This window comes from Protomyctophum bolini (assembly GCF_963924005.1).
Source record: "Protomyctophum bolini genome assembly, chromosome: 3".
In the NCBI taxonomy this organism is placed as follows: Eukaryota; Metazoa; Chordata; class Actinopteri; order Myctophiformes; family Myctophidae; genus Protomyctophum; species Protomyctophum bolini.
In genome coordinates this window covers 24,753,777-24,771,125 of record NC_137864.1, presented here as the reverse complement: position 1 = coordinate 24,771,125, position 17,349 = coordinate 24,753,777, and the positions used below count along the sequence as shown (strand labels likewise).

At 41.6% G+C, this 17,349-nt stretch overlaps 1 protein-coding gene across 6 annotated transcripts in view; it reads left to right on the top strand.

Moving 5' to 3' along the window:
* The window catches only part of fam13a (family with sequence similarity 13 member A), an 87,662-nt gene extending 70,765 nt beyond the window's left edge, over positions 1-16,897 (top strand). For 5 of the 6 annotated variants that reach the window (XM_080756394.1, XM_080756393.1, XM_080756392.1 and 2 more), the window contains 10 exons: positions 4,753-4,818; positions 8,109-8,325; positions 9,044-9,185; positions 9,560-9,641; positions 9,948-10,153; positions 10,388-10,471; positions 11,761-11,856; positions 14,527-14,723; positions 15,059-15,160; positions 15,315-16,897. In XM_080756394.1, coding sequence (XP_080612520.1) covers positions 4,753-4,818; positions 8,109-8,325; positions 9,044-9,185; positions 9,560-9,641; positions 9,948-10,153; positions 10,388-10,471; positions 11,761-11,856; positions 14,527-14,723; positions 15,059-15,160; positions 15,315-15,438 — 1,316 coding nt within the window. In that variant the 3' untranslated portion in view covers positions 15,439-16,897. The remainder of the gene's footprint in view (positions 1-4,752; positions 4,819-8,108; positions 8,326-9,043; positions 9,186-9,559; positions 9,642-9,947; positions 10,154-10,387; positions 10,472-11,760; positions 11,857-14,526; positions 14,724-15,058; positions 15,161-15,314) is intronic. The other variant, XM_080756395.1, reaches the window with a different exon arrangement.
* The last annotated feature ends 452 nt before the right edge of the window (positions 16,898-17,349 follow it).

The window sequence follows — 17,349 nt, the reverse complement described above, 5'->3', positions numbered from 1 at the left end:
GTGTGTGTGTGTGTGTGTGTGTGCGCGCACATACTTGTATTACTATACTTGTGAGGGCCAAATGTAGCGGTATAGTATAGTCGAATGTGAGAGATAGACAATTAAGACCATTTTCCTTGTCCTCACAAGATAAATGGTTAATAAACAGATATTAAGTATTAACGGTTAATTAATGTTTATTAATTGTTAATAAGTGTCTTATTAAGTGTCTTATTAACGGTTAATTAATTTATATTAATATGACGGTAATGTAAAGTGCTACCAAAATTAATCTTATGGAAATGCCTGCAAGTGGAAATGGAGAGCAATCCCCTTTGTCAGACTCAGTTGTGGTTAGGTCTAGACATTATGAGTTTAGGTTTAAGGGTTGGGATTAGAGTAATGCAATACTTTTTTCTTAGTTGTTATGCTGTTGTCACGCGTCGGAAGTAGCAGATCTACAAGCTCACAAAGCTTTGCAGCTTGAAGCGCTGTGAGCTTGTAAATCGTGTATGTTTTGCTTTGTGAGCTTGTATATCGTCTATGTTTTGCTTTAGGTTTAGGGATATAAATGGCAAAAATAAATAAAAAATTACGTTCATCAAATTGGTGCCCCCTAGACTACAATGCGTGTGTGTACACTGCAGCGTATGTGTGCCCAGCACGCATGGACACTTGCATGTAATATGTAATATGTCCATGCGCACTGCATGTACATGTGATGTCTGTGAGTGTGTATTTGATTTCAGCTCTGCAGACTGCATGGGTTGAAACTATGTCTATTTATTTATTAAAGCTGGGTTACCATGTCTCATTGGTCATTCACAAGGTTACAGAAATAGCCTACGACTATTTTATTGTGTCTATATTCGCAGCTAAAACATGTTAGTGACATGTGTCCTTTATGTGAAGTGTATGAGATGCAAAGGTTTCTTCTCAAGCCTCAGTTGAACTCAAACGTTCAAACCACATCTAGAGCAATTATTAACAGTGTTTGTTTACACAGGGTCATAGAGTGAGTGCAATGGGAGATCTCAGAATCATTGTGTTATGTTAAGTTGGTGATGGTATTTTTCTAGGGCGTTGCGACACATGAGGAGGGAAGGGTTCTGTAGTTGTGCAAAGTAGAAAATTGCTGAGCTCATCTGCATTGGAATGATCAGGTACTTAGGTAGAGCCCTCGACCGATGCAACATTGTTGGTCATAAACCACCAGTTACCGATCTTCTGACCGATATTTTGCCAAAAAGTGCAACCTTTCTGTAATCAATTAAAGTTACGAGTTTATTCAAGTTTCTATTTGTGAACATTTAACTTTTAAGTAAAACAAAAGGAAATATTACAAGCGGTGTGAGCTTGTAGATTGAAAATGTATAAACATTCATGCCTAAAATGTAAGGACATAGGGTTAAGAGCTTCGAAAAATCGGCTACATAATTTGTGGATGGCGATGTTGTCATTAAAACGATATAACAAAAAAACAAATCATGGCCGATATATTGGCCAGACCACATCGGTCGGGCTCTACTGGCAGCTCCTTTTTGACTGTGCAGACATGCACTGACATGTACAGTATGTACATGTGTGCATGTGGAGGCATGTACATGTATTTCTACACCTTTCTACTTTTCCTCACCCCATTTCCTAGAAAGCGTGCAGTTTAGCTCTCTTGACTCAGACCCGAATAAACGCTGGCACACCTTTTAAGAAAATATTCCTATATATATATGTTGTTCAAGTCAAGCAGCTCATGTTTTGAACCACCACTGGTCTCATTGGAGCTCTCTAGTGGCAAACTCCTGCAACGTCAACTCTCTGAATGACAGAAGTCCTGTGGGTGTGTGTTTGTTTTTGTGTATGTGTGGTGCCTACACTGCCTAGCTCTAGCAATAATGACATTAATGTAGTCTGCATGTCAATTTGGTGTTTTTATGTTGTCTAAAATGCTGCATCCCATAAGTTTTGTCGTGTCTGTGTGAATGAGTGTGTACAGTAGGGAGTAGGCTACGTCTGAAGATCTCTGTGTGTTTGCTTGTAGAAAAACAATCAAAAACAAAAAATGGTTGATAGTGGGCCTCTCTCCTAGATACAGCCTGCCTGAGGCTACACATTTTTATGTTTTTTTGTGGCTTTCGCCTTTATTTTATATTCTTTTATGGAGGGACAGTTGTATGTAGGCTGACAGGAAATGGGGAGCGAGATGGGGGGAATCGGGAGTTGAACCCGCGGCACACTGCCAGAATGGATTGCCAGCCAAGGTGCCTGGACCACTGAGCCATGGCCCAGGCAGCCTGAGGCTACACTTAACAGTGTATAGCTATTACCAAAGCTTAGATTGGGACCACATTTACAGTATGAATTCGGTTGGTTGAACTTGAGAAGTTTGGTGTTTCTTTCATCTTAGCAGCAGCAGGCACTGAGTGCCATTGTGGAGCGAAAAATTATATATAAAATAATGCTTAAGTGCTTAATGGATTGTTTGATGAATGGAGACGGTTATTGATAGTTGCAGCCCTAGACTCGACTTAAGCTCCATATCTACAGCCTGTGAATCTGTGTTTTCCTACACCGATGTCACCAAGGGGAAATCCTTGTGCAGCTGCTTTACTGGGTGAATAAATTATGGCTGAACCTGACCAACATTGGGCGACACATCGCCTAATCTCCCGCTATCGGGCGAAAAGATGAATTATTTTCATATTTTCGGGCGACGTTCCTCTGCCCACTTTTCAATTATCGGCCGCTCGCCTGCTATCGGCAGTAATCGCCGGGTCTCATAGACAAACAATGCACTTCCGGGAATTTCGTCTGGCTGTTAAAACGCACTGTGAGTCTAATTATGTCTCTTCAAAGTGATGGGACAGCATGATGTGCGAACCCTGTGTGCATGTGAAGGTACATGCACTGCGCTCCAGTGCTACTTTTCATTTCAAGAACAGTAGAACACCCAGGGTGATAGTCATTTGGCCACAGACCCCCATTTGATATATATAGTATTTTTTAATCTCTGGGCTGCCAATTCTACACTGTTAAATCCACCAGGCCGAAGGCATGGGGGGAGAGTATGTTTTGCACCGTGTGTCCTTCCGTCCTTCCGTTATCGGCTAATCTCCGGCACCGTTGGCCCGATTCATGCCAAACTTTGCACACACACTCCCTGGATGCAAACGAACGAACCTCTGCCCCAAATATTCCTCAACGGCCTGTTATAGCGCCACCATGAGGCCGGTTTAGGCAAAACACATTTCTGTAGATTACTCGTACACATTTTATCCATACATCACACAATTCGGTATACACTATCTCCTTAGTCATTTGATCAACTCGGAGCGGCACCATTTCCCATCTTCCATCCTGATCCTGGCTAAGATTGGCTTCCAAATCTCACACGATTGGTCCTTTTCGAAAAAATGCCACAAATCACAAACACTGTGCAATTTCCGTGAAATTATACACGCACATTTCCACTAGGCCGAGGACGACATGCCACAAATATTTCCTCCAAATCAGCCTCACGGTGGCGCTATAACAGGCCAATCTTTTAGCTATAACTGCATCGATCTGTATACAACTTATGAATGCGCACTCCCTAGAGGCCATGGAAAACATTGTCCCTGCATCCCTCCACATCTGCGCCACCATGAGGCCGATTTCTGTAAAACACATTGCTTATGTTAGTCGCACAGATTTAATCCAAATCTCACGCAAATCGGTCCACATGATCTCTGTAGTCATGTGATCAAGACGAGTCTGTTGGATTTCTCAGATTCTACACTGATTGGCTTACACACTATCTCTATAGTCATGTGTTCAAGACGGATCTGTCCGATATATCATTTTCCATCCTAATTGGCTAACATTGGCTTTCAAAGTTTGCAGGATTGGCCCGTTTTGCACAAAAAGCCTCAAATCATCCAATTGCCATCCAAGGCAAGAAGAAATGGCACCCTTTTCACATTGGCCTATTATAGCCCCACCAGGAGGCCACAACCTGACCTGCCCTGGTGGAGACCTGCATGTGCCGATGGGCACTTTATCTAGTTTAACTCTCAGTTACAGCCCTGTAAGGGTCCATTTGGACCCCTGGTGGTCCCTGAGAACCAGTGCACTACCCTACATGACTGGGATAGTGTCACACACCGAAAACAGATCTACAAACTCTCGATGTGTTGCCGCATGATGTGAGCTTGTAGATGTGCCATCACGCATAATCGCATATATATTACGTATCTGATTATCCGTGTATGACATAGTGTGCAACCATGAGGCATTAGGAAGGTGCAGGACAACTTGAAACCTTTTCTTAGCTGTGTATAGTCTCTTACCATTGACCTGAGTTTTTTATTCTTATTTTTCATACTATTTATGCCATTTAGCACTTAGTATCAAACACCTTGTCGTGTGCCTGCCAGCTAAGGCTGAAGAAGCTGGCTCAATGAGTAAAAGAAACCCTTGAAGATTTGCTGTGATTTTTGTACTTTTTCTGTTTTGTATGTATCTACGAAGTTAACATTACCGGTACTCTAATAATACAGATACAGTCTAATAGACCTCCAGGTGTGAATATTCAAATATGTCGTCCCTGTGTATTTTTTGTTTCTTTCTGAAAGTCAAAAATCTTTGAGTCACGCCTAGAGTGGGGGATCATGCCATCACGGCACTCCATATTTAAGGCTGTGCATGCATAATTATTTTCCTAGCTTTCTTGTTCTTTTTTGTCTCCACTTCTTATGCAAGATTCGCTTTTTGTATTCCTGCTTTTCCACTCTACAGATCCACCATGCTTTAGCGCCCCTTTTCTTGATTTCAAAAGCATTCTGAAGCTGAGTTTCTGCCATGGTAAGTAAGTGTGTATTGCAGCAATAACAATATTGGCTTGTCTCGCTACAAACAACGCCTCTCAAATTATGAAACAAGAAAAGGTCACATGTTTTCTTTTAACATGTATGAACCATTTGCTGCATGGCAACATCGTTAAATGGAGGGATTTGGCACACTGTGGTCAGGAGGCATCACACATGACAGTGCCAACCTTTAGGGAGGTGTCAGACTGCCATGTTTCATTGTTTCATTAGTCAATGCTGTGTGAATGCCAAACGCCATGCAGCGAGAGGCTGATTTAAAGGTTTCATTTCAAATGCCATGCCAACCTTGTCGGCCAGTTGCAATGTGCTACGCCAGTGGTTCCCAAACTGTGAGTCGGGAGCCCATTTGTGGGATTTTTATGGATCGCTTCATTTCTTTCATTTTGTTTTGGATTGGTATTATTTCAAGAGTTTTAATACAAATATTATTCCAAAACAAATCACAAGTTTCATGAATTAAAAACTAATTTCTAAATTTTTCTAAAGAATATCATCAATAAAAAATATCAAAGAAGTTTCATAAATTAGAAGAAAGAATATTAATAATAGTGAAAAATAGAAGATATACAAGGTCGGCTATTTTCACTAGTTTGGGTCTCGGGGAGACATCTAATTTCGCTTTTTGGGTCTGGAGCTAAAAGGTTTGGGAACGCCTGTGCTACACAGTACACCTACTGTAGGAATGCACTGGGTGCACTGAGTGCTTCACCTACTGTTGTGAGGAGTCTTGCAGTGAGTCCCAGCATGTAACTCAGTTGCTACAGTACTTGGTAAACTGCACGTACTCACGTAGCTCCAGGTCCATGAGGACCTGAGGGGTTTGCTAATGGAATCTGAGCTGCGTTGCTGTGCTTCGAGCCCAGCCGGCTCCCTGCTTAGGAAAACATGCATGTGCAGTTCCCAAGTTGGGTGTGCATGTTTTCAAGATCCATTCCCAGGTTCTTTGGATGTTCACATTGACAATGTCCAACTGTCAGAGCATGTTTGTTCTCACACCGCCCCCATCTCCCTATAGTAACACCTACGTGCGGTCACTTGCACACTCGATCCGGATGATATGGGGCAACAACAATAAACTCTGTCCAGTTAGAAAGTGTTACTATGTAGCATGTGTCCTTACTTGGCATGTGAGGTTATGGGTCAATAGTGTGGTTTCTCCCTCCCTCTTTTCCATAAACTATAGTACTATACAGCAGGGATACTTCAATACTAATCTTAAAAGTCCACAAAGAACATTTTCAATAAGACAAAGATTTGTTTATTAAAGCCAGTCAAGCCACAAATTAGAACTATGTATAATTACTAACCTATACTGTACAACTCTTATGTAGCTTTATAGGATTAGGATGTGACAATGAAACACCACCTTGTACCTTGAACTGAACATTATCAGTGGTGTCAGTGGACTCATCCACAGCTAAGGATTAAGGAAATGCACTGTGAGTGTGTATCTTATTCTATTCCATCGCAAAGCTCTTGACTTTAATCAAATCATCAGCCAGTATTTCAGTTCTACTAGTTTCTGTGGAATCTGAAAGAGGGATTTTACAGGGTATTTCCTGTTTTTGTTTGCCTTCAAACATGGTCTCCATCAGTTCAAATGATTTGTGTCATAGTGGTGTTTCAAATTACCATTACCAGAGCTACTGTCTCTTGGCATATTAGGCATATTGTTCTGGTACTCTGTACATCTCATAGATGTTATATTGTGAAAAGTATAATTTGCTATAGGGGGGAGGGCATAGAGGACATAGTGACGCGTTCGGTAGGATTTTGGCTTATTTGGGTGCCATCTTCCTGCCTACATGTAGGCTAGTAGGATGCTAGGCTACTTGGCTGCCAGTCTGTAGTTCGTAAGTTTGCTGCGTGTACACTGTCACTGCAGTACACCATCTTCCATCTATCTACTATCTTTGACATGTCACAACTCTTCTACTCTATGGCTCTGGATCGACGGTTGTATTATTATTATTCGCCGTTAGAAAATGTTCAGGTGTTCTGATCTGATCTGATCTGACGTGTCCCCTCATGTCAAAACAGTTCTCAATGTTTACATCTTATTTTGTCATCTGACACCCAAACCATACAGTGTTTATTTAATTTTATATCTACAATGGTGAATGGTATATGTCTCCAGCTGAGGCTGGAAAATGTAAAAGCAGCCGCCTATACTAGCCTACTGGTAGGCAGGGAAATGGCAACCAGAATAACCCGTTCTGAGTAAAACTCCTCCCTATGCACTGGCCCATACACTATACAGTATCTGGTGGTGAGTCCTGCTGAGCTCGCCTCTTCTCTGACTGACATGTTTTGCCAGTGTTGTAGTTGTTTCTACAGCCTTCCCACGTTCTTTACCTAGCAACAGGCTGTGTGCTCAAACAATAAAACATGCTGTCTGTGTCTCACACACACATACATGTGCATTAAGTGTACACACCAACAACTGTTTCACGCAGCCACTCGGGGGAGGAGGGACTAAAGCTCTGAAGTCACAGCCGTTGGACAGGGGTCGTGCTCCAACATTATCCTGCAGAGAGCATCCAAAGTGGAGCCTGCTGTTATTTATAGCACAGTATTGTCAGGGATATCTGCTGTGTGGTATTTTAACCAGACATAATCACTTTGTGTTGTCTGTAGTCAGGGGATGAAGGGAGAGTGAGAGAGCATCTGTCACCATGAAGGCCCTGAGAAAGTATTTTTCTTTTCTTTTTTTATATACATGCCCTGCGGAGGGTTTAGAGCAAGTTTGCTTTGTCATTCTCCACCATTGACCTTCACAGCACCAGAGGCGGTGCCAGACACCAGGCTGATGCCAGGGACACAAAAAGCCAGACGTTAGAGCAAAGGTATTCAGTCTTTAGGTAGAGAGTGTATTGGACCATCATGGTCCGTCTTGTATTGTTCCTGTATTGTTCCGGTACAGAAAACAGATATAATATAATATTTTATTTGTTTTATTTTTTAATCACACAGCATTATAGATACTGTGTGCTTTTTCTCATAGTGGCCTGGTATGATATGGTTTTTAAGTGGAGAGCTAATCAGTTGATCAGCTCACCACGTTAACGGTGCAAAGTTTTGCCGACTTAAAAAAAAAGGGGGAAGGAGGGAGAAACAACCCTTCTCGCACACCCTGCACTGCAGTTTTCTTTTAACCGCAGATTAACCAGAGTTTTCCACCGAGTTGTTGTGTTCTATGAGTTCTGGCATGTGGCTGTCACACTAAACTTGTAGCTGCTGTCTTTGTGCTTGTGTCACCCACAGAGCCGGTCCCGGCGTACTCGTCGTGGCAGAGGGAGAGCATGGACCAGGAGGAGGCCCATCGGTCTCCTCACGCCGGGGGCCGTCTGATTCAACAGCTCCTGGACGAGGACAGTGATCCCATGCTATCCCCTCGCTTCTACACCTACGGACACAGCCAGCAGTACCTGGATGACACGGAGGTGCCGCCTTCACCACCCAACTCACACTCTTTCATGAGGTAAGCCCGTTTCTCACACTAAACTTGCCATGAGTCCTTTGCACAGCGAAGAGTGCTGCCAGACAAAGTCAAAGAGGGGTGAAAGTCCAAGGCACAACGTGCATTAGTGACTGCAGGTCTTATCACTGCAGCCAGGTTGATACTGAGAAACTGGAAGAGCTCGGCTACACCAGAGATGACAGACTGGACCCAATTTATGGCTGAAACTGCCTCTTTCGAATACTCAATTGCCTGGACGAACAATGTCAAATGAAAGCTCCATGAAATATGGGACTACTTTTATTTTACAGATGATATATAATCACTATTGTCAACAGAACAGAACAGAATGTGGAGGGGTGTTTGTGGTAGTTTTTGACTGCTAATTGTGTTTTGTTTTTTGTTAGTTTTTTCTTGTCTTTTTCTTTTAGTATTTTGTATGCTTAATTGTAAAATCATTAAAAAACTTTGATGACAAAAAAGAGGGGTGAAACTTATTATAAATAAGTGTTAATTTCACTCAACTACAAACCAATTTAGTTCCATTTTCATTTAAATTAACACACAAATCAACAAAACATGTTTTCTTGGTTGGTGGTAGAATATTTTTGATATATTTATATTTTCTGGGTATGACTTTTGTCTTTTGTTGATAGGAAACATACTGAAAGAAATTTTGCAATGAAGACAAATATAGAAAACATTTTTGAGACCATAGGAATTGCTTGTGTCTCCATAGTCGCAGACGGAGTTCATCTTTAGGCTCCTGCGATGACGAGAAAGAAGAGTTGACGGTGGCCCAGCTCTCCAAGAGGATCCACATTGTCAAGAAGAAGATCCGCAAGTTTGAGGAGAGGTTTGAGGAGGAGCGCAAATACCGGGTAAATTAAATATATACTTAACAAGCTGTTGGACAGAAACAAATGTATCTACATATTTTAACTTGAATTTCTACTTTGTCATACACAAGTGTCATGCAATAGTTGCGAAAATCCACTGCTAACGATCCGCAAGAGATTGTAGATCTCTTACTTTTGCTATTTTTTAAACATGCCAAAAGTGAAAGTGACAGTGGTTAATTCTATTGTTTTTTTATTATCAACAACTAAATAATAACTACATTGGACACAGTGGAATATGTGTCCAATGTTCCAGTGTTCCATTTCCTGATATATAAAGTTTTTGAACATACAAGTGAGCAGGTTTATGCTGCACTATTTTCATGTAGAAGATGTTATTGTTGTTGTCTGTGCAGCCCTCTCATGGTGACAAAGCTACCAACCCAGAAGCACTAAGATGGTCGAACGAGCTGACAAAGCTCCGCAAGGACCTAAAAGGTAAAACTAATCTACCAACTCAGTCAGTTTGAGGAAAAACTGCACTGCATTTCAAATGTGTTGATAATTCGATGCTTTATCGGATTAACCAGGTAGCATTCTTTTTTAGACAACTTGTATAAAACCCATAACAGCCCTTCAGGGCATTCTTTATTCTTGCCATGGGTGCTTCCGATTGTGAGATCGTAGAAGTATACTGTACCACAGACCTCTTTGTGTATTATCACTATAATCCTGGCATCAACTGTCATGACAGTCATTGTAGTGTACCTCACATCTCTCGTCAATTACCCATGACCCTACCAGAGCACAAGCTGATGAAGTCTGAGGAGGACCTTCCTCCACTGACTCGCCAACGCAGCAACACCCTGCCCAAAAGTTTTGGTTCTCAGCTGGAGAAGAAACCCCCGCAGGAGAAAACGGCCAAGCCCCCCGCGGAGAGCACGCTAGAGGTGGTCCTAGGCAAGCTGCAGGAGAAGAGAGAGGAGGTGGGCCGCCCTGAGGACATCAAGGTGAGAACGGCAGCAACAGTAACTGGTCAAATCTGGAGTGTTAGCTTTGGAGTCTGCAAAGTATAACTCTGTGGGTCTGAAAAGTGGATGATTTGATTCAGGGAATTAAGCTAAGATAACGTTTTAATTTCAAGCACCCCCATAACTTTGAGAGGCTAGAACCCCACTCTGAGAACCATTGAGCTTGGCCTTCTATAAGGACACAGTGACTCACTTCCTCTTTCCTGACGACAGGACATGACCCGGGAGCAGATTGGAGCGGAGAAGGTGTCACTACAGAAGGCACTCTTGTACTACGAGAGCATACACGGCAGACCAGTATGTCATCACATTGTTTACACTATCCTTAATCAAATCTAGACACACCTCTGAGGCATTTATTTGCAGCTAAAAACATTAATTTAAACTCTCTGCAAGCATATTGCTGCCCCTTATACACTGTCCGTTCAAGGCGGGAATCTTGCCCATCTTGCCTCACCTCACTCTAGTATATTAGGTGCAGAGATGGATTGAATGTTCATTTTTGTGCCACTTTGAGCTGGCCAGACAGTCAAATTGCTGAATCGATTGCTGGCTGTCTGTGTGTAAGGGACAGCCGGAATGTCGCTACAGAGGTGTGAAGGTCCGTGCACATTTCTGCATTGAACATCCCTTTCTTCTTTAATTATCCTCCAATGTATTTCTCATCACACACACATTGCTCGCACAAATCTGCACGAAATCCTGAAACCTTAAGCATCAACATATTTTGTGTTCTCATATTGATGCGTTGGTCTTAATTTTAGTGAGGAAATGGCTGAGAGTCACTTTGCAGGCAATTTTTTTTTGTTTTACCTTTTTAATAAATGGGCCTACTCTACATGAACAATACATGAATCTCTTGAGTCTGTATTTTGGAAAATAAATGCAGGACCACCATCTGCAGTTCTCCTGAAAAGGCCATTCCATTTATTGTAGCTTATTGCTACTGGGCCAGTGTCGTACATGACAGCTCCAACCTTGGTAAATGCAGCACATATTTTGCAGCACTGGACTGTGACCTAAATTGCAAGTGGAGGATGAATAATTCCTCAGACAAGACTTTGCAAGTCTGTGTTCATCCACGTAGCATGCATAATGTCTCTTTTATCAAACCTTTAGGCTGTACTGGGGGCTCTGTTATACTTTATTAGGAAGAATGTTATGCTCGCAGCAGTATTACAGACAGTATTTAAACTACTGTACATCTGAACTGCAACACATTACTTATATTTGATGTCAGACCAAATCTAATTGGGCTAATTGCACAATGTCCCAGCTGGTGCTACTGTTAATGAGGAAGCATGGCTGACCTTTTAATCACCCACTATCCCCTCATCATGCCTCACTGATTTACAGACAAAAACAGCCATCACATTCTTAACTTAAAAAAAATATATATCCTGACGCAGGAGTCGAGGTACAGTAATGTGTTGGGGCCAATCTGGGTTACCTGTCACTTTGTTTTGTGTGAGCCCCTGTAATCTGCCATGTAATATACCTCCTGGGGAGTATAACAACTTGACTGGCATATACAAAGCTGCTAATGCTAACATGCTAATAAGGCGTCTTCACTTCTACCTCCCCAGATTACCAAGAACGAGAGGCAAATCATGAAGCCTCTGTATGACAGATACCGTCTGGTCAAGCAGATCCTATGCAGAGCATCCTCAATCCCTGTTATTGTAAGTAACTCTCATCACCCTGCGTCCCCTTTCTCCACAGCTGCTGTTATCCTCACCGCAATTTGTCCGGCTGTTTGACAAGCTAGTGGCAAAGGTCCCCGCATTGTTGGCGCTGACTAAACACCAGGTCTCTCTTGGTCCTTAATCCAACTCCTAAGCTGTTGTTCGTGCTAGGTGGACGGCCGTGACACAAACATTTTATCCCGCCGTCGAGGCCAATGATAAATCCAGCTTTAGCAGCTCAGTGGATCGGATGGCCTTATAGGGGCTCAGAGACGCTGAGCTCACTGTGTGTATGCTAGGCATGAGAAATGACAGCGCAGAAACTGTGACCTGCAGTGCTCAAAGACAGAGCCCCTGCTGACAGTAACCCAGCAGTAAAAATGAGAGGGCAACTCTGGTATGACGGATTGTATGCTTCAATAACAATCGGATGACATGAAAGAAATAGTAATGTCACCGCCAAGCAGTCAGTATTAGTGTTGTTTATTTGTAGTAGCATTGTGACAATTCTTATCATACTGTAGTACATGTATGCCACATAATCCCATGTTTTCATTTATTAAACACTTTGATTATGTAAGACATAATCGGCATTATGGCCCTGCTGTATGTTCATTACATAAGGCATTTCTTCTTAATCGCCATTATATAAACTGAGATCTCTGGCATCTAGATTTCGCTTACAGAGAAGATATCAGCACATTATAATATTAAACATGAGACTGGTGGGAGTTGGTTCAGTGAGTTATAATTGATGGTTGAGATTTAATTAGTGCCATCTGTATGTTTGGCACAGTTTGAGTTGTGAGATTTTCTTGTCACCAAGGCAAATTCCAGTCTATCGGTTGTATTTGGAAAAACAAAGTGATTGATTCTCATTCCGTAGCATCTCAAAACATGTTAGATGCACATTTCTGTGCCGCAGCACTGTCACGACACTGCTTTGCTGTTCATGAGAATGAAAATTCCATCCATTGCCACAACATTTAGATTTTTGTACCCAGCTACCAATGTAAGTTGTGTTGTTCACCCATGTCAAAGACACTTGGTTCAGTTTGCAGTTTGCTTGGATTAAAAGTTGACTCAGCCTTGAAGCAGAAGTCAGTGGAAAATGGGTTTCACCCTGGTGTGTTTCTCATAGTCTCACTGTAAACAAATAAAATGGAAGATAGGATGTGGCCTTGAGTAGGTGGTTGCTGGTTTGAATCCACATGCCAGTGTGGGGTTTTCCGTGGGCAGCTCCCAGGTGTGAATGCTTAGCTTAGTTGGTAAGTGTAAAGGTGGGATGTTGCTGTAGCACAGCCCTCTCAATTTTTACAGGATATATTCTTGAACCCCAGCACCCATATATTCTGGGGGGGATTTGGGAACAAGAATGGGGGCTCTACAAGCCGCCATGTTGTGAGCTTGTACGTACAATGGTACTTATTGGAAAAGAGGCGGAAACAGTGGTCTGAGTACAGAGCCTGCTCAGGTCCAGTTTACTAAGCCTAGAGGGTTTAAGACCGTGGTCACAAACAACGAGTCTCAACGTAGGAGTCAGTTTGCAGCATAGTAACCTCCCCTCCTCCTTCTGAAACGTTACCACAGGGATCTCCCTCCAGCAAACGCAGAGGCCCTCTTCTTCAACCCATTATCGAGGGTGAACCCTCTCTCTTCTTCGACGACATCAAGGTGAAGAACTGGGACTGCTGGTGCTGCCACTGCTTGACTAATCAGTCATCAGAACCACCTTCCTTTAATTTTAACAACCAGTTACCTACCCTTTATCCTACAACCTAAACCTGATTGCTGCCTGTTGATTGGGCCGTTGCCTGAACAACACTAGTTAGTGTCCATTGATGTTTTGAATCAGTAGATGCCTGTTTTGGGGTTTGTTTTGTCTTATGCAATACGCCTTCGAAGGTCTGCCTGTGTGAAGGAATGTTGGAATGAAACCATAGCAAATTCTATGCTACAAGGTCTGTGTGCGGTGCACCCCCCTCCCCACCCAGTAACCAAATCAAGTAACACTGAACTGAACAAAAAAACGTAATCGTGTTTTCTAAATCGATGCGCTCTGCTCGTTCTCTGCGGACATTTATCTAATACTTTTTGTGGAGATGTGTACAGTATTAGGTCGGTTATGATTGTAAATGGAAAGAAACATTTATTTATTTGAATGTCTGTTGTCTAGAGTAGTGGTTCTAAATATTCTAGTCTTCCATTCAACCAGGTTGCTGCATTGCATTCGAAAGATGTCCTATCTCTCAAATAAACCCTGATTAGACATTTACCAAGTGAACACCAGATGAACTCTTAAGTCCTGAAGTCTGGAGTTGAGAACCACTGCTTTGGATGACTCTCCTCATTAACCCCATCAAAAGCTTTTGTTGATTGTTTACCCAACAGGGCCACACGTACGCCTTGATTCCATAGGAGGATGACTGAAATACATTATAAAAATGGAATTGTTATGATGACAGACATTTACACATTTGTATTAACTACTATTTAAAAATGTAAAGTTGGTGGACTGCTGTCATTGGCTCAACCCAACCCAAAGTCATCCCTTTTTTCCATTTTACACTCTTAAACTAACACTGAGGAGTGGACACTGGCTGTGTACCGTCCCACCCTTCAGTAACCACCCTAATGCTTTCTGCCTGTCTATTGTTGTTTGTATAGGAGGAGGAAGATGGTTCAGATGACGATGCAGAATCTAAGACTCAGTTCTCCGTCAGTGTGCGTCCAGACGCCAGCATGCTGAGCTTCCTGGACCAGTTGGAGGAGGACACGGACGGATTCATCTCGCCCGTGGACGAGCTGTCTCCCTCCAAGAACACCACGGATATGAGGCTGTCCAATCTTCACTCTGCCACCACGTAAGTACTATACAGCGCTTTGTCCTTAATATTCATCGACCCACCACCAAATTCCAATCAGAGTCCATGTGGATGTTCGTGCAAATTGTACGAAGCCAAAAGGCAAACATACATGTATTGTTTTGTTATAGGTTCCAATGTTCAATGTCACAATAAAACCCTCAATCACAATTATTTAATTTTATTTAACAAATCTCGGTGTGTGAATGGGTCAATGCGCTTTAGATAAAGGTGCTACGGAAATGCAGACCATTTTACAAATTGAATCGGTTACTTCAAGTGTATTGTTACAATAGTGTAATTCCTTTCATTTCATTTTGCCATCCTACATACAGGGAGGAACTTGTCGAACAACTCCAAGAGGCCAGAGAGGAGAAAAAGAGACTCCGTAAGAACCTCAGAGAGTTTGAGGACCAGTTCTTCAGGCAAAATGGAAGGTAAAAGAAAAATGTCTTCCTGTTTACATGAGTCACACAGAGAACACATAATACCAAAATGTCTCCTCAGAGGTCTAGTTCTGCTGCAATCTGTGAACACTATCCACTTTTAGCTCTTAATGTTTTGTCGTCCACCCACTTCCTGTTCCTATAGGAATGTGCAGAAGGAGGACCGCTCCCCCTTGGCAACGGAGTACAGCGAATACAAGCATGTTAAAGCCAAGCTGCGCCTCCTAGAAGTCCTCATCAGCAAAAAAGACTCAACCAAGTTCATCTGAGAAAAGAAACAACTTATGACTGAATTTTAGCACCAGCCACAAATGGAAACAAAAAAAGTCACAACACACTAACACTGTAGAAACTATTTGAGAGAATACTATTTTTCCGCTTTGTGTCTTTGTTGTGCCATCTGTGCCGTTGACGCATTTGGCTCAGAGGAAGTACCTGCTGCACATTGCTGTGTAAATCTGTACAAGGGAGAGGACACAGTGTGTTTGCCTCCTTGGAGCACACAGCCCACAGAGAGGCACTGACCCAAACTCTATTCAAACTGACATGAGGACACAGCCCTGGAGGCTTCGAGGCACCATGTTACCTGTTCCAGCTTTTTTCTTTCTTTTCTTTTCTTTCTTTTTTTGTCTAAGTGTTTGAACGGGTAGAGAAAACAAAAGCACACTAGAAATGGAAATTATTTTGATCAAGGAATCATCACATGTTTCACTGATAATTTATTTCTTATTTGTATCAGAAGAGAAGAAAATATATTTTCTTGTGCTGTAGAAGTCTTAAAAAACCTGGAAGTAAAAGTAACACATTTTAAATACCGGTAATTAATATTTTTGAAAGAAGGATTTTGTAATAAATAAATACTTTTTGTGTATTTTTGTAAGGGAGACCGTAATGATCTGCATATTACTGTACGTACTGAACCAACCACTCTTACAGCATTGAGTAAAAAGATGGCTTTCTCAGTTACAGTCCTTAAAATAATGCCATTGTATCTCAATGACGAGAAATGAATAATGTAAATGACTTGGTAAACACGTTTTTGTGTACTACATTTTAACTTTTTTTTTTAATTTAAATTAATTCAATAGAATTAAAATGAATATGTTTTTGGGGGGGTTCACATGCTGCAAGAAAATAATTAACATTAATGGTTTCCTGTTTTGTGTTAATATTGATCCAAAGACAAATGTCTCACTTTACAAACTGAATACCAAATTAGCATAGAAGCTAATTATATTAATATAGTTTAATTATTTGTTCTATCTGGTATCTTGGGTTATTTTACTTTCTTGTATATTGTTGCATTGGTGTGCTTTACCTCTCTATTTACATTTATGTAAAAGAAGAGAAAGAAAGAAAAAAAAATAACAAAGCTATTTCTTACCTTGAATTCACTGGCATGTTTTTGCTCACACTGATTAACTTTGACATTTTTTTTAGATGCTCCACGAGGAATGCTGCTTTCTCTCATTTCTTTAGCCTGTTTATTGTCTGTAAATATGGACCACTGGACCATATTTACTGTATTTTTCTTTTCTGTGAGCAAGTACTATCTATCCTGTACCTATATTTCTCCAATGGAAAATTAACAGTGTGATGAATTTTGTTTTTACTGAATGTAAACACTGGCAGACTTAAAATGAAATTTAATTAATTTTGCGTGTGTACATTTTCGTACATAAATTGTATTTGTATTTTGTATATAATATAAAAGCAAACTTATTTTTACTGAATTAGTCAAATTGTGTCTCTACTGTGTGTGTGTGTGTGTGTGTGTGTGTGTGTGTGTGTGAGACCTTTAGCAAGATTTTGTGATTCTGTCAGGATGAGTGACAAGAATCCAATCTAGCAGGGATCTTGACAGATGAACAGGGTCAACTCTGGTAGGCTCATCAATAAGTTGAGTGAGGTTAGCACTATTAACTAGAAAGGTCGCAATTTAAAAAAATTGCAGAGTGTGGTTGCCGCAGTGGCTTACATATATACCCCTCCCGCTGATATTGCCAGCCTGTTACAGTTTCGAGTCACGCCTCAGATCGTGTGTAAGTAATTCGGAGGGGATTTGACCCCCGAAATTCATGTTTTCGCGACAGACGGTTACATTTATGGCGTTTGCGGCGCCCCCTGTGGATGAAAATGGAATTGCTTTTGGAACTCGGTCGAACGAACCACCCCGGACA